The 26,004-nt window shown below is 43.9% G+C and overlaps 1 protein-coding gene across 7 annotated transcripts in view; it reads right to left on the bottom strand.

Annotated features, from left to right (window-relative positions):
- The window catches only part of OPHN1 (oligophrenin 1), a 146,488-nt gene that overhangs the window by 26,015 nt on the left and 94,469 nt on the right, over positions 1 to 26,004 (bottom strand). For 6 of the 7 annotated variants that reach the window (XM_081336940.1, XM_081336939.1, XM_081336941.1 and 3 more), the window contains 7 exons: positions 24,041 to 24,074; positions 19,376 to 19,438; positions 17,314 to 17,388; positions 13,006 to 13,090; positions 11,675 to 11,733; positions 6,439 to 6,544; positions 1,744 to 1,903 (listed from right to left, as the gene is read on the bottom strand). In XM_081336940.1, coding sequence (XP_081193066.1) covers positions 1,744 to 1,903; positions 6,439 to 6,544; positions 11,675 to 11,733; positions 13,006 to 13,090; positions 17,314 to 17,388; positions 19,376 to 19,438; positions 24,041 to 24,074 — 582 coding nt within the window. The remainder of the gene's footprint in view (positions 1 to 1,743; positions 1,904 to 6,438; positions 6,545 to 11,674; positions 11,734 to 13,005; positions 13,091 to 17,313; positions 17,389 to 19,375; positions 19,439 to 24,040; positions 24,075 to 26,004) is intronic. The other variant, XM_081336938.1, reaches the window with a different exon arrangement.

The raw sequence follows: 26,004 nt of genomic DNA, 5'->3' as shown, positions 1-26,004 counted from the left end.
CTTGGATCTCTTATCTGCCTTCAGCTATTGTAGCTGTCTCAGAGTTACTTTGTTTCAGTGGAAAATTGGGTCACCCTTGCTTAAGTGAAAGGCAGCTCGGCCTTGAACTCCGTTTATGGTCCTTGCATCCATCAACAACTTCCAGTTGTAGCTATAAAACCAAGATTGCAACTGGCAGTCTCAGCAGACCAGCTGCTGGTCTCCTTGTTTCATATTTTCAGAAGTCCAAAAATCTGAAACAAATGACTAGTTTTGAATTAGAAATAATCCAAATCAATTGTCCTGTTTTTGATAGCAATGGACGCTTTTAAATGAAGAATCAGAAGTGAAACAGAATAGATGTGCTGATCTGTAAGAAAATATCCATATGCTTGGGGAGGTCCTTTGTTAGAGCCAACCAAATGGGAACAAAACTGTAGCTAACTTTTAACTAGTTAAAATCAGTCTCATTAGGATCATATTAAAGCAAGTGTGACCTTGGCATAGCAAGGGGATTTAGGGAGCAGAAGCCACCCGTTTTCAAGAAATGTGAATCTATATTTTATCATGGGCATTCAGCCAATCTTTGGAAAACTCAAACTCGTAATACTATATTGTATTCTCTTATAAGCAAATCAGGAAATCTCTTCATTTGAAAAAAAAAGATATTTTATACCATAACCACCAGATTTTTCTACGGTTAGAAAATTAAAACAATGTAATGATTACATAGATAATTGCCGTAATTATCTACTAAACCCTACAGTCTTATCATACTATGCTTTCTAGTATTAATAAAATATCACCTAAAACCATGCAATTCAACTAAGACAAAATAAAGGTTTCATCAAATTGTAAGTCAGCCTGGTTCTGAATAGGAGAGTTCCATGGACGCTCATGAAATGCAACGCCAGGGACGGGAAGCCAGAGGCTTTGCAAGGAAACACCCAGAGAAGTGACGGGCAAGAGAAGAGCTTCTGCTCCCTGATCGAAGCCTGAGGCCTCCAAACAACGTGGAGGATCCTGGGGGGGCCTTGGCCGCCCACCCCAGGAAGTCTCCTGAAAGCACCCTGTTGAGGTGCTAAAAATAAACTGTATTCCAGCATGTTTCAGTAGGAAATTGATTAAAACCGGATTAAAAGGGGGATTGGTGGGCTGAAAACACACCCACTACAAACAAGGTATGGTCATCTCTGAATGCCATTTTGAAAATCCCCCCCCCCGCAATCACATTCCGCCAGTTCAGCCAGAGCAAAGGCCCGGCTCTGTGGCTGCATTCTCAGCATTCCCAGCGGCAGCTGCATTCGCCAAGTGCAACGGAAACATCTGCAAGGCAACGTGCAACTACTCTTGCATTAAATGGAAATGTAAGAAAGGCCAAAGTCACCCCTGGTCTTTCCTTTTGGAAAAAAATCTATACTGAGGGAAGGGGTTTTTTTAGACAGCAGCTCAATGCATCACAGAGGTGTTCTGGCAAGGCTGACACTGCTTGCCCAAAAGGAGTGGCACAGTTTCTCCACGAACCAAGCCCTGCCTGCAGCCTCCTGGTCTTCACCCAACTTTCTTTCCAGTTGGGTCTGCTGGCCACCTCTCCCTTCCCCAAATGCAGCTGGCTCCCCTCTGGCTCTGGAACCGTCTCTGCTAGCTCAGTCACATTTCCCAGGGCTTATTTGCCTTTTCCTAATTCTGTTTATGTTCTGGGGACGCCCTACAAACATCACTGAAAAGCCATCTGGGAAAAGCCAGCCGGGAGTTCCTGTGTACCTTGTTAAAGTGCTCGATGAGAATCTCCACCACGATGTTCTGGAACTTAATATTCATCATTGCTGCAACCGTGTCCTCTTGTGCACGCATGAGGGTGGGGCCAAAGATCACCCCCATGTTGGAGGGGGACATGAGATTCTCCCGGCTATGCTCACACACACTGTCAGGAGAAGGAGAAAAAACAGAGGGGGGTTCAGCAAAGGGAAGGGCACAAGAGACAACGAGTAGGCAGATGGGGAACTCCATGGGCCTTGAAGGAGGACCTTGGAACTGCCCCCTACAAGTGCAAGAGGATGCAAAGTCAGGACTGAGGAAATGCCAGAGGCCAGCTCTCCCAGCTGCCCTGGCCAGTTGAGGACGGAGGCAGAGCTCCTCTTCTGGCACAGCGAGCTTGGTGGGCCCAGGAGAGAAGAACAAACACCTCCCAAGTCAGCAGGGCCTGGCTGGATCTTAGACCACCGCTTAATTTTGTCCAGGTGAAATGAATTCAGCCATTTTAATTTCTTCCACATAAGTATATGTAAACAGGAAACATTTTCCACTGCAGCTGAAGCCAACGGTAAGCACAGCTGAAGCCAACGGTAAGGAAAACTCTTTACTTAGAGCAAAAGCACTCTCGTGGTGCCTGGGAGGGCGTCCACTGAGGGTCCCAACTCACTCTTTCAGCAGAGTCACGATCTGGTCATGTATAAACACACAAATATTTTGAATGATCTATGTCATTAAGGCCCCACTGATCTGGGACAGAAAACATTCCCTCTTATTTGAGAAAAGTAGCCACATTTCTCTGTGTGTATGTGCATGAGTGTGTGCATGCAAAAAAAGGAAGTAAAATGGCAGTTGTGAGCAAATTGCGCATCAAGAAGACATTGAGAGGGGAGCACCCATCCGTTCCCCTTCTGTGGTCTTTCTGGTACCCTTAAATTCAAAACATGACTTCTTTGCAAATAAAGCTAGAAAGAGAATCAGGGCAGACAGACAAAGAACTTTATTTCAGTCATTGGCCAATAAAAATACAATCAATGAACAACACAAAACTATCCCTGAGCAACAAGAACTATTGACAACGACTTGTGGGCAAAGCTTACACATAATATAGCAAACTTTTTGCTGCTTTTAGAGAAATATTTTTTTCTTGACTATTTAACAGTGTAGACAAAAACTATCAGAACGCCCCGGAGATTTAAATGAAAGAGGGATGATCAACTGGGGGAGAATGTCCCTGTAGTGCTGGCAGTAGAGAAGAACACGGGCTGCAGTTTCTATGGCACCCATATCACAGGGGCAGCATCGGGTTTCATGTGGGGTTTTTCTGTATTTCCCTTCCAGGACAGCTGTGGGGAGCACATTAAATCAAGCTACAGATGAAATTCTCCTGAATCTGAGAAACGGGGCATATTTTAACAAAGTTTGCTATCTCACTTGTGATAGATCCAGGCTGGCTACAAAGAGACATGTTTACCTCCCAAACGTCAGCAAGTTTGGTTTACAACAGTTTCCAATCAAAGCAGCCTATGGTCAGATCCCCCGTTTGGCGGCATTCTCTCATCAATGGGGAAGGGGGGGGGAACAAACGGGCAATTTGCTGTATACCTTTCTGGTGGGCTACTGGGAGGTAGAACTGACAGCTGAGGAAGAACAGAGGCGATTGGAATCCGGTTTGCGCTGGCGTTCTGGCATCCTTCAAGGCCACTTGCTCTGAGAGTGGAATTTCATCAGCATTTCCCATAACATCTTGGCGATGCTGGATTGGCTATGCTCAGATGGATCACAGCGGGAGGGCTAGGGGAAACCAGGGGTTTAGTCCTGTATTGGCACGCAAGAACTTTAGATTCAGCTTGACTTTACTGCAATTAGCATCTCTTAGTAAAAGTGCCTTTTCACTTCAACCAACTGGAGCCGAGAGTTTTACTTCCCTAAGGGATCAGACTGGGGCAGGCCTGACACATGCAGGTGAGAACTCAGGTGTGGAACCTGAGGGTTGAAGCTCCAACAGATTCATCAGCCAGTCCAAGTTCAAAGTCAGAGTTGTGAAGTTCACAAGTCAAGGCTTGTGGAGTGGGGGTGAATGAGCTCCTGCTGCCAACATAGAGCCGATGCTGGCAGCTCCCTTTTCATAAGACAGCCCCAGTGTGCTTCAGGTGGAGGTGCAAGTCTTACAGAGCACCTCGGCTCTGATCTCTTAGCCAAGCTCTGGCATTGGAAGAGGGTACTAACTCCGTCACCTCCTGTCCAGAGACTGATAGCAGCTGTGTTGCCGTTTACCATGTTGCCCTACCTTCCTGCCTGCTCAGACAGCAGTCCATCTGGTGTGCTGGAGTGGGCTGCTTCGAAGGCCCCTTCTCCCACTATGCCCCAGTTCCCATAGCAAGAATACGGAAGCGCTTTGTCCCTGCTTCTGCTGATTTCCCATCCAACTCATACAGGGACAGTTTCCTGGTGGTCTCCCACCTAAGTATTAGCCGGTTCTATTTCGGATAAGCCATTTAGTTGGATCTAGGCTTTTCTAGAATTACAACAACCTCATCTGTTGCCGATGTTTATCCCAGGTAGGCTGGGATCAGGCGTGGCATAAAGTCACAGCTTCTGAGTAATGCCTTTTGCTCGTGTGAGCCTTCAATTTCACATTACTCCCCACCTTGACGACAGCAAGAAAGCCACGCGATGCAAAGCACAGCCACACGGCACAACAGAAGATCGGCACCATTTCCCAAGAGGGGAGAAACAGGCAGCGCTAGGAAGGAGTGCCAAATGGAAATCCTGCACAGGCTCCGAGACTAGCTTGCAGCGAAGAAACCAAAGCCACTAATTGCTGAGCAATCACAGAACACCAGAGGTTTAGAGACAACTGTACTTCCCTTCCTGAACTCAGCAGAAGAGACACATACAGGGAGAGCCAAAAGAAACTAGGTTGGAAAAGAAACCCCTGAAAGAAATATTGGCTAAACAGATTGGCAATTTTGTTTTCCAGAAGACGTCTTCTAAAGCAGTTCTGTGGGCAGTTGGAAAACAGCTAGGATTGCATGTAATTTGCTGGGTTTTGGCTGAGCCAAATGCAAGGAGTCAGACCATGTAAATCTTAACCATGATTTACTGCTTAATGTTATGAGAGTACCAAGCCAATTGTGATTCCTTCTTCAAAAGATTGGTTGCCATCTTCAAAAAAAGAGAGAGAAAAAACAGATCCAGGAAACTACTGATCAATCAGCCTGACATCAATACCTGGGAAGATCCTGGAACAGGTAATCAAACAATAGACCTGTGAAAACCTAGAAGCAAGCAAACTTATAACCAGAAGCCAAAATGGGTTTGTCAAAAACGGATCATGACAAACAAATTTTGTTTCGTTCTTTGACAAAGTGGACCAGCAAAAAATTAGTGGACCAGAAAATGCTGTGGACATAGTATACTTGAATTTCAGTAAGGCATTTGACAAAGTAGATCACAACCTACTTCTTAGTAAGTTAGAACAATGTGGGATAGACAGCATCACCACCAGATGGATTTGTAACTAGCTAACAAAATGCACTCAATGTATAGTCATTAATGGAATTGCATCTATATGGAAGGAAGGAAGGAAGTAGTTGGACACCCCAAAGGTTCTGTTTTAGACGCTGGACTCTTCAATATCTTCATAAACAATTTAGATGAGGGGATAGATAGGGAATTCATAAAATTTGCAAACAACACTAACCTGGTAGGAATAGCCAACACCAAACGTACAGGCACAGTTTAGATGAAACTTGGCTCAATAGCAGTAACTGTGAGGGGGATCTTGGAGTCCTAGTGGACAATCACTTAAATATGAGCCTACAGTGTGCTGCGCCCACCAAAAAGTCAATGCAGTCCTAGGCTGCATTAACAGAGGGATAGAATCAAGATCATGTGAAGCGTTAGTACCGCTTTATAAAGCCTTAGTAAGACTACACCTGGAATACTGCATCCAATTTTGGTCACCACAATATAAAAAAAAGATGTTGAGACTCTGGAAAGAGTGCAGAGAAGAGCAAAAAGAATAATTAGGGGCCTGGAGGCTAAAACATATGAAGAACAGTTGCAGGAATTGGGTATGTCTAATCTAGTGAAAAGAGGGATGAAGGATGATAGCCACCTTCCAATATTTGAGGGGCTGCCACAAAATTGAGGGGATCATCTTATTCTCCAAAGTACCAAAAGGCAAAACAAGAAACAATGGATGGAAACTAATCAAGGAGAGAACCAACCTAGAACTAAGGAGAAATTTCCTGACAGTGAGAACAATTAAGCAGTGGAATAGTTTGCCTTCAAAAGTTGTGGGTGCTCCAACACTGGAGACTCAAGAAGAGACTGGACAGCCACTTGTTTGGAATGATACAGAGTCTCCTGTTTGGGTAGGGCAGGGGTGGGCAACCTTGGCTCTTTTATGACTCATGGACTTCAATTCCCAGAATCCCTGAGCCAGCCACCTCTAACCCCCTAAATGGAAATGTGTTCACTTCATCCCTAATTCCAACGTAACTTTATCCTTCTCCTCTGGAGAACAAGGAAGCCGTGTCATGCCTGCTCATTTCTGGAGCAGCTACTGAGTACACTCACCACTCAAGTGGCTTGGACATCCTTGGCCCCTACGCCACTCCCTCCCCAGCCCACCCCCCAAAAAGAGGCCAAAGCTCAACAGGGACCCTTTGCTCAGGTTTCAGATCAGCCTCCACTTACTGGACCAGATGCCTGATGAGGAGCTCAGACATTTCTCGGTTCTTGTCAGGGAGTTTATAAATCAGGGCATGAATGGCTCCCAGCCGGTAATCCAAGTTCTCAGACTCTGCAGGTGAAAAAGAAAATAATAATCAGGTCCATGGGGGCTTCCTTCCTTGCCTGGAGGGCAATCTTACCAGGCTCAGGTTCGAATCCTTCCTAAGTTGGTGTCACTTACCTTTTGATAATAAATCTGGGAAATTATGTAACTGCAATGAGGCGCTGTATGCTGAAAGGGAGGGGCAATAAAGGAAATGGGGAAATGGGGGGGTCAAGTATAGTTGGACTAGATCCCCTTTTAAAAGCCTAGAATTGTTTCATAAACACTGGCCAGTCCCAGTGGGGTGAGACAGTGCCTAGATAACCTGTCCCATGCCATGAAAGGCTTTAAGGGTGTTGATCAACAGCTTGAATTGGACCCAGAAGCAAACGGGATTTGAATTTTTTAAACTAAACGTATTTGCTGCCTATCTCATTTCAAAGCAACTCTGAGCGGTTTACAACATAAAAAACATTAAAATCATGAAGTATCAATATTCCAACCCAATAAAACGGCAATACAAATTGACAGGATCCGCAGTATGCCGCCTCGGCCAGCATGGCTTGGGTGGGCCAGTCCCATCCGGGACCTGGACCCACGCCATTCAGGGCTTTGAAGGTAATAACTAACACCCTGAAATGCAGCCAGGAGCAAACTGGCAACCAGTGCAGCTCGGGGAGCAGTGGGGTAACATGCACCACTCTAGGAGCCTTAAGAACTGCCCAGCCACCACACTCTGTGCCAGCTGAATGCTCTTCAAGGGTAGCCCCATGCAAAGCGCATTGCAGTAGTCCAAATGTGAGATGACCATGGCTTGAGTGACGGAGCGCAGGGACTCCTGATCCAGGAAAGGCCACAGCTGGTGCACGAGACAAAGTTGTAGAAAGTGTCTCCTAGCCAGTTACACCTGCGCTTTGGACAGGAGACCTGAGTCCAGGAGAGGTCCCAGGCTGCAGACTGGAAGTGTCTGGGGCAGTGCCACCACACCCAGAAGTAAGGATGTTAAAGCCCCAGATCTTGAGGCTCTGTGCACCCAAAGTCATTGGTCTTGCCAGGGTTCGGCCAAAGCCTGTTGTCCCCATCCAGGCTCCACACTCTGCAAGAGGCCGGCAACAACATCACTTGCATCACCAGGGTGCAGATAACAAGTTGAGAACCATCAGCATAGTGATGATACCTCAACCCCTGGTGGCAAATGGTCTCACCCAGCAGCTTCAGGCAGATGTTCAAAAGGAGTGAAGAGTCCCAAACCCTGTGGCACTTGGCAAAGGAGTGGCCGTGGGCAGGAACTCTCGCTCCCTATTAACGCCAATCAGAAAGGAGCCAAACCAACACAGGAGTGTGTCACCCAGCCCCACATCCTGCAGCTGGCCCAAAAGGATGCTATGGCTGATGGTATCAAAGGCCGCTGAGAGATCAAGGAATGAAGATGGCTGCACTACCCCATCCCCCTCTCGCCAGAGATCACCAGCAAGTGCGAGCAATGCCCTGAATCCTGGCTGAAAGGGGTCCAGATACTCTGCTTCATCCAGGACCCTCTGAAGCTGCCAGGCAAGCAGCTTTTCTACCACCTTCCCTAAGAGGGGAAGAAGAGGAACTGGACGAAACTTGTCCAAGCAGGTGGGATCGAGCGATGGTGGGTTTTTTTTGAGGAGCAGGAGGCGGCCCTGCGAGGGGGCGGCAACACTATCACTTAAAAGGCCCCAGAAACTTCCCCTTCTGCAGTGAAGAGTTCGTCATTGCTGGCACCCGTTTGAATTACTGGAGGTGGGTTCCCAAATGAGATTTAAAAGAAACTCTGGCTAGCCCAGCAATATTTTCACTCCCCAGATGTCTTGACTTTCTTCAAGTGGTTCCTGGAACAACAGACAGCAAAGCGAGGCCCTTTCTCCAGAAGGTCCCGGAAGGCCCCTTGCTTAAGGCCAGGAGCAGCATCTGTTGGCAGGAGGGCAGAGGTCGGCCTCGAGGCCTCTCGTTTGTGGAGTTCCTCAGGGGTCCGTCCTCTCGCCTCTCCTGTTCAACATCTATATGAAGCCACTGGGTGAGATCATTCGTGGTTTGGGGGTCAGGTATCATCAGTATGCTGATGATACCCAGCTTTTCATCTCCACCCCAAACCACCCCAGTAATGCCCTCGACGTGATGTCCCGTTGCCTAGAGGCGGTTTGGGTCTGGATGGGGAGGAACAGGCTTTGGCTCAACCCCGACAAGACTGAGTGGTTGTACGTGCCGGCATCTCGGGAAATTCAGGTTATTCCATCTTTAACCATGGGGGGTGAGGTGTTACCCCCCGTAGATAGGGGTCGCAAGTTGGGTGTCCTTCTCAATTCACAGCTCTCCCTGGAAGATCATATAGGAGCTGTGACTAGGGGGGGCTTTTCCCAGGTTCGCCTGGTGCGCCAGTTGCGACCCTATCTGGACCGGGATGCCCTGCGTACAGTCACTCACGCACTCGTGACCTCTCGTATAGACTACTGCAATGCTCTCTACATGGGGCTGCCCTTGAGGACCACTTGGAGGCTCCAGCTGGTGCAGAATGCGGCCGTGCGAGTCGTGTTGGGGGTCTCCCGATACTCCCATGTAACACCTCTACTCCGTGAGCTGCATTGGCTTCCAGTTGCCCTCCAGGTGAGATTCAAGGTGCTGGTGATGACCTATAAAGCCCTAAATGGCATGGGTCTGGATTACTTACGGGAGCACCTGCTGCCGGCGTCAACTTCCCTTCGTCCAGTGCGCTCCCACAGAGAGGGCCTCCTCAGGGTGCCGTCGGTCAGAGAGTGTCGCCTGGCGGCCCCCAGGGGGAGGGCGTTCTCTGTGGGCACGCCAGCCCTTTGGAATCAATTACTGGTTGAGCTCCGGATGGCTCCTGACCTTCGCTCTTTCCGCCGTGACCTGAAAACTCACCTATTTGAACAAGCCGGCCTGGTCTAATGGGTTTGGGGTATTTAATTTGTAATTTTTAATTAATTATCTATTGTAATTGGGCTAGTCTATTTAATCTCACTTTTAACTTTTGTATATTGTACTTTTATTGCAATTTTATTGCCCTGTACACTGCCCTAAGTCCTTCGGGAGAAGGGCGGTATATAAATTAAATAAATAAATAAATAAATCTGATAGCTGGCTGGAAGGAGCACTGGTGGGGGGAAAGGGCCCTTCTTCTGAAGGACTGGGAGTGGTGGCTGCTTCCTATCCATCACCCCAACATTCATGGCATCATTTTATTTATATGCTGCTGCAACTGGAAACAACTCTCAGTGGCATACGAATATAAAGCAAACCCCATGTAAACGTTAAAAATGTTTGGTGCCCAGCAGGTGGGGGCTTGGGGCTGGCTTGAGGACCCAGATTGTTGGGGGCAATTAAGCTGACTTTGTAATAATGCCGCTCGGGGTGTGTGTGAAAGCCCTAATAAGCAGGCATATACATAGAATGAAGGCTACTGCTAAGCTTGTAAGCTGCCCTGAGTCTTTGGAGAAGGGCGGGATATAAATGGAATTAAAATAAATAAATAAAATAAATAAATCCAGGCCCTAGTGACCCAAGAGAGCCCCTCTCTTCTTAAGGAGCACAGAGTGTCAAACTCCCCAGCTGTGGAGAAATACTCTCCACAGCCAAAGGATCAGAGGAAAACTGGGAAATAAAATTCCATAAAAGAGCAACTCTGAGGCGGGAAGCCTTGGGGAGCTCATTAACACCGAAGCTCAGGCAACATGATTAGTTATTACCATACTCCACGTATTCGATTACAGCCTGGTGACACAATGCAAATGAGGATGGTCAAGCTGGCTGGGAGATTTCACGGTGCATTATCTTAGCTGCTCTAACAATGCTCAGAATGATCCATTTATCAATTTGGAAAATAGCTCTGTCAGTCTCCAAGTGCCAGCACGTTCATAGTTCATAATGACCTCCATTTTTAAAAGTAAGAGTGAAAATGCCCAGGACCGCAATTTCTCCACCTAAGATCCCTCCCACTGCAGAGTTAAAGCAGACACTGCAAGAAGGCCGGGAGAGTAATGGGAAGGCCAGATAAAATACTCTTATAAATGGGGGCAAGAAACCTGGGGAAGAAACAATTCAAGAGTGTCCACTTTAATTAACTGATTAACAAATGAGGCTTAAAAAGACCATTTGCAATTTCCAAGAGTCTTACATTTATCTCTAACATTAATCTTTAAGACACCTTCCTGAAGTCAACGGCAACCATGGGAAATAATATTTACAGTTGAGAAACCCTCTCTCCTCCTCCCCAGAAATCTGCCAGGAAGGCGTAGCCAACGCCCAAGTATTTGGAGATAGCCGCCCGGCTCTGCAACTTCCCCTCCGGAGACGTCCCAGTTTTGGCCCGTTAATTTTCTCATCAACATTCTGAAACAGACCACTGCCCCTCGCTTCTACTGATTTAACCACTAATTAACTTACACGTCTATTTTATGTTTGCATTTTAAGGTTTTATTATATGTGTTTCCATTTCATTTTTGTCACTGCCTTGAGCACCATTTTGAAGAGAGGCAAGACACAAAGAAACAGCTCAAGGCAGAGGAAGGCCAATTTATTTTAACGGTAAATTGTAGTTAAGCACTTTGTTTACTTACACTTTAAACCAAATCAGTTGTTCCCTTATAGAAACTCACTTGAAATCATGAATTCTTTACACTTAACCGTGATGTAGCATCAATGGCAACAAAACTGCATAACAATTTTGGGGTGGGGCACACGTGTTCCATGCAAAAATGAAAGGATTCAATTAATTGTTGTTTATTGGAAACAACTTATACTTACACTAGAAAAAAGCAACTAGAAAGTTTATGCATCACATTAAGCCATAAAGTATATGTTTATTTTGGTCCATGTGATGTATAAACTCAACCATTATGACTTAGCTTTGCACCCACTTGTACCTTTTAGCTTTTTTAATGGACTGTGGCTTGAAAATCCTGGTTTGCCATTTGGTACAATTAATGGGAAAGGCTGTTCCTGCTTTTTCTGAGCCAAAGTCTCTCGGTATTATTGAAGAGAGCACGACATTTGTTCACAGCATCTGACAAAGACCAAACATTCCAGAAATGTGTTTTTCACACCATCAGGAAAACAAACAACAAATTCAGGAAACCCTTCAAAACAGCCTCCTCTGCCCCTGTCTTGGAGACTTACTGGCAGCTGAGACCAATTCTCTGTGAAGCTTGTACGTCATGACAGGTTCAGAGAGATTCCTGGAAAGAGAAGAAGCCACATTGCAAAGTCAGCAACAACCAAGTTCCATTCAACACTGGGAAGAATTTTGTGGTGGGGGGGGCACTTTATGTCTCAATTTGTTGCATCGAGATTGCTCATCTGGTACTCTCATTGCTCTCATTCCTTATGATGCCTAGGATATGATGCCTTACATATTTTTTAAAAAGCAGCATCCTGTTTAAATAGTTGATAGAAGCATCAATTGGCCTGGTAAACTGACAGGGGAGAGAATTTGCCCGTCTTACACCAATTTATGCAGCCTCATACCTATTAACAGCACGGCACTTCCTGTATTCCTTCAATTTTGTCAAAACTACTTGTTTTCACTATTCCACTATTCTGCTCACATCGCATGTCCAAAGGATGCGAGTTTCTTTCTGCTAATCACTGCCTCTTGGAGCGGCCACTGATCCGGCCAAGGCTTGATGCATGGGTTCCTCTTGCTGCCCCTCGATGTGCTTAGCAACAGTGAGAATGGTGCGTTTAACTACCTCTTACGTATCTGAGACCAAGGGGAAAGCTTTGTTTCTATAGCTTTTGATTTTCAGCCCACCCTTCGATGGCCTCCTAGGATGAGCAATGGAAAATGACCATAAAGGAATAGAGCTAAGTAAAGACACATAAATCCCAGAAACTCTGCGAAGGCACAGTCCCAATCACACCACTGTACATGATTAAAATTTTATTTTGCTTTGCTCCATTGTGGAAGAAAAAGGAAGTGAGGCAGAAAACAAAGCTTCCAGGCTAATTCTGCCCACTGCCAGGAGTTTAATCCTGACCGGCTCAAGGTTGACTCAGCTTTCAATCCTTCCAAGGTTGGTAAAATGAGGACCTAGATGGTTGTGGACAATAGGCTGACTCTGCAAACTTCTCAGAGAGGGCTGGAAAGCACTATGGAGAGGTATATAAGTCTAAACACTACTGCTATGGCTATAAGTCTAAGTGCTATTGTTATTTTCCCACCCTCTACAAAGGGGGTTGGGAGAACTGTAAAATGCAGTTGCAACTCTATTCTACTCTTGCGCGGCTGGTTCTCAGTGGTGCCTTTTCTTACAGGAAGAAGAGTGGGTAAGTAGCATTGTGAAAGGAAGACCAGCATTTTCTGGTTTTAGGCAACTCTGGCACAAAGCAGTGAATCCAGATGTCACTGGCTAACAAGGCAGCACTAGGAAAGCATCATTCATCTGGGCCACAGGAGGATTCTGAACTCCGGCAGTTATTTGCCAGAGGCAAACAAGTTTGAACACTACCTCAGGTAGAACTTCAAGGAGCTGGTAATAGTCTTGATGTCCCAGTCATTGCTCTGGAAATCCACATCCCCAGGGCACTTAGGATCTTGAGAAGGAGGGGAAATGGAAAAAGATAAGTCAGATTAATTATTCATGCATGTACAGTATAGTTAACATTTAGCTATAGGGAAATAGAGAAACATTTTTATAAAATCAACAAGATAAAAGGCAAATCCCAAAGCGTTATAGAGTCTAAGTGTGACATGTGACCAAAGTTCCTACATGAAGGGTACGTGCGCCCCAAATTTGAAGTTCCGACAATGGTCCACCACCCTGAGATCAAATGACCGCACTCTGGCTGCTTGGCAAAGCTGCTGCAAAACGTGCCATGTGACTGCGGGATGCAGCAAGTGGCTGCAAATACTGAAGGCTGAAGGCCTCTCAGGTGCACTTTGGAACCTCAACCCCAGGCCACCAGCACCCTAACCCAAGGCAGCCTGTGGGAACTCCAGCCACTGGCAAAGCGGCCTGTTCTTAAGGAACCCCTGCCAGCCTACAATCAGTACTACTGGTGGGACAGATTCCAGAGCAAGACCACACAATGACTGAAAACAATGAAAACAACGGTGTGCTGTCCAAAAGTCAGTATGAATTTATCTATTCTCATCCCATCTTCTTCTCACTGTTTTGATTTATTTCTCAATAAATTGCAAGGATGCTACAGATATATTTTGATTCAGAGAAACATCTAACAAAATACCCTATTTCTAATTAGCAAATCATTTAAACCTGATAATTAAGTGCATACACAGATTATGAAAATCAATACTCAGACACTGCTCATCAATGCTTTCTCATCAATATGGGATGCAGTTATGCATGAGGGCCACAAAGTTTAAGTACTGATTCCATATGCTTCAACATTTTGATTAATGAGTGGATGAAACTGAAGGAAAGTTTGTCCTTTTCGATCATTAGTGAATGATACAAAACTGGGTAGAAAACTAATCTCCTAGATCAGCAACTGTCAAAGGGTCCCCATGAAGTGAAATAAATACATATTTTAAAACTTCTATTTTATTTTCTAATACAGGAAATATTGACAGATATAACCCACGTAGACCAGAGCTCATTAGGGTCTGCAGTCATTTTTTAAAATGTAAAAGGTTCCTATGATCAAAATGTTTTATCTGCCTTAGATTACTGAAATAAAATTCAAAATAACATTGATAAGTTTTAGGGAAAAGGAATAAATAAAACTGAGGATGCCATGATATGAGCAGAGGACTAGAAATGTGGTCTCCATCTTGTTAAGCCCCAAGAGAGGCGGTCCGATGAGACCGCATGGGAAGAAGACCCTCACCTCTCCTGCTGCTTTGGTGGGGCTTCCCAGACAGATAAAAGAACAGGTGCCGATTTGGGGGGGGATATCAGGGGGAGAGCGGGATGACTTTGTGGGAACAGCTTTTGGCAACCGGCCTCTCACAGGGGCTACGTTGCATCAGAGGGAGGCAGGGATGCTTGGCTCCAGCCTGTCCTCCCAAAGACCCAAACAGATTGAAGCTGCTGTGAGTCTCGGAGGAGCATGAGAAGGCTTGCCCCCTTTATATCTTGGCCACGCAGAAAAGATTTCTTTTCTGCAGAAAAGATTTGAACCTGAAACAAAACATCCCTACTGGTTGCTGGCTCTTTCCAATAGATCTCTATCTTTCTTAAGGGGAAAGAAACATTCAAATGGCACATAAGATGCTGTTAATTTTCTGTGGTTCGTTACTGGTAGTGATCCTTTCATTTACTGAACTTCCAATGTCTTTGAATCTTTCCCGTCTATGGAACGTACACCAGGTCTCCAACCCTAGTAAGAACACACCTGGAATATTGCAGCCAATTTTGGTCACCATGTCACAAAAAGATGTTGAGAGTTTGGAAAAAGTTCAGAGAAGAGCAACTAAGATGATCAAAAGCCTGGAGACTAAAACATATGTAGAACGGCTGCAGGATTTGGGTTTGGCTAGTCTAAAGAAAAGAAATAGGGGAAACATGATAGTAGTATTCCAGTAATTGAGGAGTTGTCACCAAGAAGAGGGGGTCACGTTATTCACCAAAGCACGAGAGGACAAGAAACAATGGTTGGAAACCAAAGAGAGAAGCAACCTGGAATTAAGGAGAAACTTCTTGACAGTGAGGACAATTAACCAATGGAACAGCTTGCCTCCAGAAATCATGGGTGCTCCATCACTGAAAGTTTTTAAAAAGAGATTGGACAATCACCTGTCTGAGATGATATAGGTCCTCCTGCTTGAGCAGGGGGCTGGACTAGAAGACCTCCAAGGTCCCTTCCAGCTCTATTCTATTCTATTCTATTCTATTCTATTCTATTCTATTCTATTCTATTCTATTCTATTCTATTCTATTCTATTCTATTCTATTCTATTCTATTCTATTGTACCCTACCCTACCCTACTCTCTTGGAAGTGTTATAACTGAACCTGCGTTCAAATCAGTCATTCCTCTTTATGAAGGAGCTATAATTTACTAATGACTTCCATGACTGCTAATCATGGAGAGCAGAGACTTGACCCTGACTTTCCTACTCTCTCCTTTATCTTCATCCTTTCCTTTTTAGCTAGGGAGGAAAATGTGTCTTTTTTCTTTTTTTACTCCTCTGGCAGTTTTTCTGCTTTTGTTGCCTGCCCAACTGTCTGCAGCCTTTCATCATTTTTACTGCTTTCCCCTCGGCCCCAGAAATCTAACTCCAGCCCTTTTCCTCCAAGCCTGAGCAGCTGTGATTGCTAGCTGCTATTTTTCACATTTATATACTTGTCAAATGAAACATCAGTTTTCCAGCTATTTAATCTTTACCAAACTCTCCTCTCCAAAACTGTTTTCTTTCCTTTTCTGTGCTCGTATTTCTACTTCTCTTGTCCCAGATTGTAAATCTTGATATTCAGTCCAAAAAAACAAGCCCTGACCCTTTGGGATTTATTTTCATTTGGCAAGTTGTTCTGGTTGTATTAGCAAGTAACACTGACAGTTCACAATTGCAGCTGAATAACTGAAATGAGTGGAAAGTTGGAAGGTTCGGGTTTACATATTTTACAGATTTACAGATTTTCCATCAGTTTCTGCAAAATTCAAAGCTAATCAATACATTTTTACAAATACAAATCTGCAGATCCTAATTCTCCAGTGCAAGCACTGAGATCTTCAATACTGGCAGAAATGTGGGATGGCAGAGTAGCATCTCTCTCTCTCTCCCCATCTCTCTCTCTCCCCCTCCCTCCCTCCCTCCCTCTCTCTCTCTCTGCAACTTAAATCACGTTAGTTGGGTAATGAAGCATCTGCGAGAAACAAGGGAGGACTCCACAGTTCAACCCTGAGCTGTAGAAACTGGTTCTTATCCACAAGTTTGTGAGCCTGTGCAAGAGGGCAGAATGTGTCCTGCAGATATTATATCCAACTGATAATTTTGCCATACAAACATCACTAAATTACACTGCACCCCTTCCAGCGATGTCCACCATCAAACTGTTGGTGGAAAGGAAGCCCTTAAAGGGCCAGATTCTGTCAATGCATCTAAGAGCCTCCCCAACATTGCTGCATGGTGTGGACGGAAACATCCAGAGTGCCTTGACCCATTTGGCCTCGAGGGCCCCTCAGGTAGTCCTCGAATTAGAACCAAACTGGGACCTGAGGTTTTTTTTGGTAAGCAAGGGTATGGCTAGGTTTTATGACCGCTTGCCCTGGTTGTTAAGCAAATCACTATGAATCATGCAGTCATTAAGTGAATTTGGCTTTTCCCATTGATTTTGCTTCCCAGTCGGCTGGGAAGATCGCAGATGGCCCTGGGACACGACGGTCATCAGAAACACCCACCAGTTGCCAAGCACCTGAATTCTGATCACGTGACCGTGCGGCTGCTGCAACGGTCATAAGTCATACATCACTTTTTTCAGTGCCATTGTAACTTCAAACAGTTGCTGAACGAATGGTTCTAAGTGGAGGGCCAGCTATTTGCAGCACAGCCTCACTGGGTCTGTCCTTCCTCTCCTCCTCCTCCTGAGTCCTGTCTTCTATCGTTCGGAAAACAGTGTGCTAATGAAAGCCATTCTACTATAACTATTACATTAATTTAATTCCCATGAAAAAAACTGTATTATCCATATTCACAGATCATTCAGTAAATTAAAAAGAGAAAGCAGGGAAACGCTAAGGCAGATTTCAGAATGGCCAAAGTACAACCCTGTGGTAGTCTGAATAGGAGGAGTTGGTCCCATTACTCTCCGACAGTTTCCCTCGGACAGCTTCTGATTAAGACCTGCTTCTTACCAAAGAAGGCATTCAAGAGCTTCTGGACTTGGATGTTGCTCCCAACCGTGCGATAGATCCCTTCAGTGGTGACACCTGAACGGGAGGAAGAAACAAGAAGCCATTCAAATAATTCATCCTAGCAAAACAAAGATTTTTATTAGGAGTTGAGGAAGCTCACTAGTGCCACCTTATGCCATCATTAAGGGGAAAAATCGTTTTTCAAAGGTACTTTGTAACAAACTCTGGAATAATCATTTAAAATGGGGAAGAATCCAGAGACTGCAGTCCTCTTTAATATGATTTATTAGAACACAGTAATTCTCAGAAAAGGCTTCAGGGTAAATTGCCTGCAAACGTGCAGTGTGAGCTAATGCAGGTGAGAAAGTCCTGTGGAAAAGCCAAAGTGGGGACTGACCCTCTCCAAGAAGTGTTGCACATCCTCCTCTGAGGGAAAGCAGCTCCCAGCACTTCCAAAGCAGGAAAGTCTGTCCTTCAAGGCAGACGACACTCCTCCACGTGGGGGTCTAGGCACGCAGACATGCTGCCATGTTCAACCATGAGATGCGCATGGCTGCACCAAATCTATGCTGCCTTCTAATTGAATGTCCCCAGAATATTCCTGCCAAAGAACTGGATACTCAAAGAAAACAATGACAACATCCAAAGCAAACTGATACTGCTGAAGTTCTTGCCTTCATTTTATTCCATTGTTGGCCACTTGTTCAGGTTTTCTGCCAGAAACACTCCACTGTCTGGGATTTTGAGTGTTGTCTGAAGAACGGAGCTGAACAGAAACACTTTTATTTCTGTGGCACTTTTATGATACAACTTCTTAAAGCTAGAAACAGAAGACTCGCCCGTTCTTCTCTACTCTTTTTTATTGTTTCATTCTGGAATATTAGCCATCTTGAATTTTCCTCTGAGCATTTCAGAAGTATATTTAATTTCCCTTCCCAGTTCTTTTGAAATTGCACAAAATGTCATCCTTATAACAGTTTTCCACTCTTCTTTATAGCAGGTATCAAATATTTAGTTTACTTTGATGCTCCTAAAATTGCATGTCATCTTTCCAACTGCTGTTTACAAGGGGTAGCAAAAATGTGCGTCTCCACCAATTGCACCTTGCTGTTGACATTTTGGCTTAATTTAGTGATTTAAGAATAATGTTAAGACTACTTTAAAGTTTAACTTGCAAACTCTGCAACACTGTCCTAGAACCAAAGAATTCCTCAGATCCCACCCACTCAAATTAGAGAAATTGTCTTTGGGAGCTTAAAATTATCCCTTCATACCTCTACCCCTGCCTCCCTCCAGGCTCCATCCCCGGCCTTTCTGAAAATAAGTCAGAATAACAGGAGGAAACAGGAGGAATAGGTAGGACAGAAGAAGGTGGGGCTCCAAAGGTGGGGCCAGACACCTCTGTAGCCTTTCACCACGTCCTCCACAGGATTTTGTTGGGGATCTTAGGAAAGTCAGCTGATTGGCCTAAAACAGCATTTCTGAACTTCGGCAACTTTAAAAGACTGTTTAAACTATTTTTCCCCCAACCTTGACAAACTTTGTGTGGACACATGGGAGACTTCTGGGAGTTAAAACCCACTGATCTTAAAAGTTGTCAAGGTTGGGGAAAAAATAATCTAAGTCTTTTAAAACTGGGGCAGAAATAAAATAAAGAGGAATTCTCTTTCGTTTCCTCTGTGGAAAGATGCAATAAAAGAGACAAATTGGGGATGTTCCAGATCCTTTAAGGACTGCAATTCAAGGCCAGCACTGCTTGGCCAGACATTCCCCCCCCCCCATCTCCAATGATTTGCTCTAGTTAAATAAAAAAAGCCTTAAAACTTTCCTTTTTCATCAGGCTGACCTGGACTGACGACAGGGGTTTTTAAAATGTTTTTTAATTTTTAATTGTTTAGTTTAATTTATTTTGGGGCTGTTTATTTAATTTCTTTTAACTTTTGTATTGTTGTTTTTATTGTTGTTAGCCGCCCTGAGTCCTTCAAGAGATAGGGCGGCATATAAGTCCCAAAAATAAATAAATAAATAATAAATAATAAAATGGGCCCCGTGCTATCCTTACCATTTGTCTCTATTGCATTAATGCATTTCCGGACAAATCTGAAGCCAATCTCATTCAGTTCCACTGTTGGGGGGAAAAAGCAAAAGGCAGAGAAAATTACCCCTCACCAACCTCCAGAAAAGCAAGTAAGAACATGTTTATTTTGCTCTCCTTGAATAAACGATGCTGCTTTTACGAGAGGCAGCCAGCATCTGCCTCCTGCACATGCAGGAGCTACAGCTGCTGCAAGAAGGAGCAGCCCTGATATCAAGTGAGGCTTGGACCCTGAATAAGGTCAGGTCAAAGGACAAGAGGCCGCGGGCTTCATCCTGCGCTTCTTCAGGTATGGCTGGGCCCAGATCTGTGGGACGTTAAAAGAACTGCTGTCAGAGCAAGCAACGTAAAGCCTGCTGCACTGAGAACCCAACTTATTCAAAGTCTTAGCGGATTCCTCTATGCAAGGAGAAAGCAAGGGATTCCAGATCCCACTAGATAAAATGACTTTTAGAAACTTCAAAACCAGCCCTGCTCTTCAAATGTGGTGCGATAAGAAATGAACCAAATTCAACCGTTAAAGGAACTGTTTCAGACAATTCAGAGAGGGGGAAAGGTGCCTCCATCTTGGAGAACTGCTTTTATCTCTTTGATTCCGAAGGAAGATCAAGATGCTACTCAAGTAAAAAACTATAGACCGATATCACTTTTAAATACAGATTATAAGATATTTGCTAAGGTGTTGGCTAACAGATTGATGAGGGTTCTGCAACAGGTGATTCATGGGGATCAAACTGGGTTTATTAGTGGTAGGCAAATGAAAAATAATGTGAGGCATATAGTTGATGTGTTAGAGTTTTTGGAAAGGAACAACCAGATTTCTGCGGCGCTAATTTTTTTAGATGCTGAAAAAGCTTTTGATCAATTGAATTGGCAATTTTTGATGAAAGTTTTAGATAAAATGAATTTTGGGGATAAATTTTTGCAACCAATTAGGGCATTATATCAAAAACAAACTGCCCGAATAATAGTTAACAATAGTTTGACTGAAGTATGTAATATTGAGAAGGGCACAAGGCAAGGGTGTCCGTTATCACCTTTATTATTTGTGTTAACATTGGAGATATTATTGGTAAAAATACGGAATTCGGATAGAATTAAGGGTATACAAATTAGAGATCAGGACTATAGACTGAGAGCGTTCGCAGATGATCTGGTTGTTACGGTGACCCAGCCGGAAAACTCTGTTGTGGACCTGATGGAGATAATAATGCAATATGGGAAGGTTTCTGGATTTAAAGTTAATGCACAAAAAACTAAAATTCTGGCCAAAAATATGACAGTATCGCAAAAGGCTCTTTTAGAAGGATTAACTGGATTTGAGATTGCTAAAAGGGTCAAATATTTGGGGGTGTTTTTGTCACCCTCTAATACTAAGTTATATAAAAATAACTATGAAAAATTATGGGGAAAAATTCAAAAAGAAATGGAGAGTTGGGAAAAATTGCAATTGTCTTTGTTGGGAAGAATCGCAGCAGTGAAAATGAATGTCCTGCCTAAATTTTTATTCTTATTTCAAATGATACCGGTTCTTAAGAAAGATTCCAATTTGGAAGAATGGCAACGGGGTATCAATAAATTTGTTTGGGCAGGGAAAAGGCCACGTGTTAAATTTAAGATTATGCAGGATACTCGTGAAAGAGGTGGTCTTAAAATGCCCAATCTTAAATTATATTATGAAGCTGCTGCGTTAGCAGGAATAAGTGATTGGATTAATTTGACACAAGAGAGATTATTAAATCTTGAGGGCCATGACTTGTTATTTGGCTGGCATGCATATTTGTTGTATGATAAGAAGGTAGATAATGTGTTTAAAGTGCATATTTTAAGACAGGCATTGTTGAGAGTTTGGAAGAAGTATAGACATAAGTTAGATTACAAGATGCCGTTGTGGGCAATCCCAAAGCACGCAATAGAAAACATAAATGTTGGCTTCAAACATGATGTGACTACGTATAAGGAGATTTTAAGCTTGGAAAGAAATGTCTGGTGTTTGAAGCCGTACAACCTCTTGCGAGATGAGAAGATTGTTCAAACTTGGTTTCAATATACTCAGTTACGGGCCAGGTGGAAAGAAGATCAGAAAATTGGTTTTGCAATGACTGATGAAAATTTGATAAAGCAAATTAGAAATCAGGGGCCAGCACATATTAAACGGATATATCTTGCATTGATAGAAATTGACTCAGAAACAGAACTTGTTAAAGACTGTATGATAAAATGGGCCCAGAATATTCAAGAAGTTATTACAATGGACACGTGGGAAAAGATCTGGGTGAGGAATGTAAAATTCACGCAAGCCCAGAACCTAAGAGAGAACTTTTATAAAATGTTTTATAGATGGCATTTAGATCCTAAAAAGCTTGCAAGTATGTATCCGAACCATCAGCCAAAATGCTGGAGGTGTGGTGGCGAAGATGCAACATATTTTCACATATGGTGGACCTGCAAAAAGGTCAAGGCTTTTTGGATAAAAATTTGGTGGAATATGCAGAAGATCTTCAAGCAAAGGATAAAGTTTTGTCCGCAATTGTTTTTGTTGGGCATAATTACAGATGCTACTGTTGTGGACACTAAGTTGATGTTGAATTTAATTACAGCAGCAAGACTTTTAATAGGTCAATATTGGAAGAAGGAGGAACTGCCGACTATAGAAGAATGGACTTTAAAGGTTTCTGACCTGGCAGAAATGGCAAAGATTTCGGCTTATTTGAAAGATCATTCGCAAGAACGTTATATTATGGAGTGGAAAAAATGGATTGAATATATCCAGAACAAATATGGGACTAAAAAGTTTCATTTAGCATTTGAATAGGTCTTCCTTTCTATTTTCTTTTTTTTCTATATGAAACATTAGTATTGCTTGTAGTTATCTTATATGAGCTAGAGAGTGATAGATTTAAGAATTTATTATTGGTAGCAAATGGATGCTTATGATTGTTTTTTTTGTTTTTATACCCTGTACTTAGCTCTGGGAAGTCGGGGGGGGGGGGAGGGGGGAAAGGGGGGGGAGGGGTAGGGAGGGATAGGTAGGGGAGGGGGAGGGGGGGATTGTTAAAGACAAAATGTATTTTAAAACTTTTCAATAAAAAAAAAGAAATGAACCAAATTCAGTACAGCGGTCAAGGAAGTCTGCACTATATTTTGACTTCTTTGATTAGATTTAAGGTACAAATGTTTTATATCAGTCTTTTATGGCTTGGCGTTGTCCGCATGTGTGGAACTCCAATTCTTGTAAGTCTTTAACTATGTGGACTGGGAAGGATGGGGGTGGAAGGCTGGAAAATTGGAGCAGCATACTGCAGGTAGCGTGGCAGATGCAACCATGTAAGTTCAGTAAAACTTTTTTTTACATAAAGCCCTGTCCTTACTGAAGTCCAGTAAGTCAGTTTGGACTCAGTATATCACATGCAGGAATATGTATACTAATTAAAATATTCCTAAGAGGATATTATTGATGTTGGATGACACAGTTAACAAATCAGGGCTGAAACACTCTAAAGCAGGCTGCTTCAAACTCGGCCCTTTTATGACTCATGGACTTCAACTCCCAGAATTCCTCAGCCAGTTTGCCTAGCTGAAGAATTTTAGGAGTTGAAGTCCATGAGTCATAAAAGGGCCGAGTTTGAAGACCCCTGCTGTAAAGCATGGAGGTCCACCTTCCTGGCCTGCGCTGAATAAAGAGGAATTGTCTTGGGCTGCATATAAAATATACAATGGAGTCAATGTATATATAAATCACAGGTTGGACACACCTGCTCTACAGGGAAACAGAAGTCCCCCGGTGGCTTTCTGCCCTCTCCTGAATCCTGACTATCTTGATTTTTTCCAGCCCTCGTTTGATGGCTGTAATGAATATTTGCAATTAACTATTCCTTAATTTTTTTGTTTTTATTTTCTTTGCAGCTTAATTAATTCAGGCAAAGATCCTGCTGAAAGAAAGGAGTTGAAGTGGGCACAGCCATGCTGCACTCTTACTACTTCTTTACATTTTACTACTACTCCAAATCACATTTGTGTAGAAAGGGGAATGGGCTGGTGCAAAATGGCTTCCTAGGACTGAGAATGGCTGGATATGAAACTTCAAGTTAAAAAGAAGAGTAACTGCTGCTGATCCTCTTTTCATGGCTACCCTGCAGCCATTTTCAAAAATATCAGCCATTTTAAAAAAATGTCTAACTGTAGAGGGGAACTGTATCTCTCTCATTAAAAAGCTATCAAGCTGCTTAAGAAAACCCCAAGATATTTGTAGCTAAAACTTGGAAATGGTGCAAGACAATGTTACCTTTTCAGAAAACAAAGACTGAATTGCCTGCAGTTGGTTGGACTCTGGAAGCCTATTTAAAATGTGGACACTGAAGACAGAACAATATTGAAGAACATAAAAGGAAGATCCTTCCCAAAACAAAATGCAAGACATTTTTTAAAAAGGAGATTTATTGTCGATGCATGATGTATATTCTTCTTGACCCTTTTAACTTTCCAGACGCTAGCAACGTTTCTGATCATTCCTATTTTAAAGTGTGATTACAAAACCTGCATATGCCACCAGCAGGGGGCAGCAGTGGGCTCTCTCTGAAACAGAATGACTCACTTTGGCATCCCCAATCTTGGGAAAATTGACATACTCACTTTCCTCCTGCTTGGTGATGGGACTGTGGTAGATCTAAACAGCAAAATGGAGCGGAAGGGAGGGGAGGGAGAGATAAAGAAAAACAAGTGGTCAGTACAAAGCATGACAGGCCAAAGGAATGGGGTGAGGGAGGAGAGAGAGACAAAGGAAACAGAGATAACATCATTTGAAAATAAGCACCTGGGTTAGTTTTCATCTTTGCAAAGTATTTGCCAAGCTGCACATTACAGTGAAAGGCTTTAAATGCTTAAGATGGGGGGGGAGGCACCCTGAACTTGTGTGTGTGTGTGTGCGTGCGTGCGTGCGCGTGCATTTTTTTTTCTAATTTGCTAAAAAGATATTGGGAAGGGTCTGTTCCCAATATGAATTCACACACACACACACTGCAGATCAGTCTTCCAAATTTTCTCTGGGGCTGTCTAGTCTAGTGGGAGGGGACATCCCACTGCTACCAATCAATGCGACCACTCCCTGTTGAGGACCGGGGCATCCACCATTTCATATCTTCCATTCAAGATTTCCCCCAAAAGACTTCTTCTTCTGCAGCCTTCTCCAAGCAGTGGCTCCAGCACCCCGATGAAGTGCCATCGCTCCCCAAAACAAGGCTTGCCTCTGGCAACAGAAACCTAGGTGGGCCCTTCCACCCAGAAGCAAAAGCTTCTTCTCCTGTCCTGCGAGTGGTGAATGTTCCTCCCCAGCATCCCGGGAGGCATCCTCCATCCCCTCTTCAACAGCAGGGTGGGATACACCGAGGGACCCCCCAGCCCTTCTCCTAGTCCAAAACGTCCGGAGGACACAAAAGGGCAACAGGGAAAAATAACTGTTGGGGTGGATGACCAATAAGGTATAAATAAGGTATAAACCCACACCAATAAAACCCACCCTGAGCAACTCTCACGAAGAACCTAGCAACCAGTGGAGAGAATAATCTCTCAGGGCCCCCTTGTAAGCAATGGGGGCGAAATTCTGAAGTCAGACTGTGGCCCCCACTGCCAGGTTGCTCTCTGGGGGCGCCACACCTTGCCCCGGTTGCTTCACTGGCCTGCTCCTTCTTTCCCCTTTCAGTTTTTCCACCTATTCAGCCCACCTGACACCCAGGACGCTGCTTTCCCAGCATCAGAAAAAGGAGGTCTGGCTGAAGGAGGTGGCGTTTCCCAGAATGCCATGCCTGGAGTACACCCCACCTGAGAAGGGACTGCACACCAGCCAGGGTTTTTCTTCTCTTAAAAGGGGGAGGGGCGAGTATCCAGTTGCGTGCGGGCATAGGATCCCTTCATTCCCCCCCCCCATGTATGGAGAGCACAACCTTTCTTCTCCACAACCCAGAAAGTCCCTTGTGAGCCCGGCTTCTCATCTCCAACATTAGGTAAGCCAGGATTCAAGGTTAGAGTCTCTGATGATATACTCAAAGACTGCAAGGAATCTAAGCAAATCCAGAAATAATTTTTGCAGAAATTCAAGAAAATCTGAAAAATCATGGGAAAAGCAAGGGAAGTAGGGAAATAACCGTAGCAAACTGTGTTCAGAAGAAATTTGCAGGGGATTTTTTCAAAAGTCACAACATATTTTTAAAATGTGCTTTAATAAGCAATAATAAAGGTTGCAACTTACTGTAATCTAAGACTTAATTCAGAACTCTAATATTTATTATGCAGATGATCAACACAATGAACAAAAAATGAAGATACTTCCAAGTTTCAATTTAGCCCACTTTCCATCAAGAGTCCAAAACAAAACAATAAAACCAAATAACTAAAGACACCAGGTTTACTCAAATACAATCAGGAGAGTGAATTTCTCAGCAAAGCCAGCAACAGGGGGCTCCTTAGATGAGATTGACACCCCTCAAGAGCCAAAAGGCTTTGCTGCAAGGGGCTTCTTGAGGTAAATTGTGACTGAGCAAGGAGTCTGCTTAGGGGGCTAAGAGGGGGCATGTTGTGTCCACGGCGGGTTCCCGGTAAGA

Source organism: Vipera berus, assembly GCF_964194415.1.
Source record: "Vipera berus genome assembly, chromosome: 11".
In the NCBI taxonomy this organism is placed as follows: Eukaryota; Metazoa; Chordata; class Lepidosauria; order Squamata; family Viperidae; genus Vipera; species Vipera berus.
The sequence above is the reverse complement of the archived record's forward strand: the minus strand, read 5'-3'. Positions and strand labels throughout refer to the sequence as shown.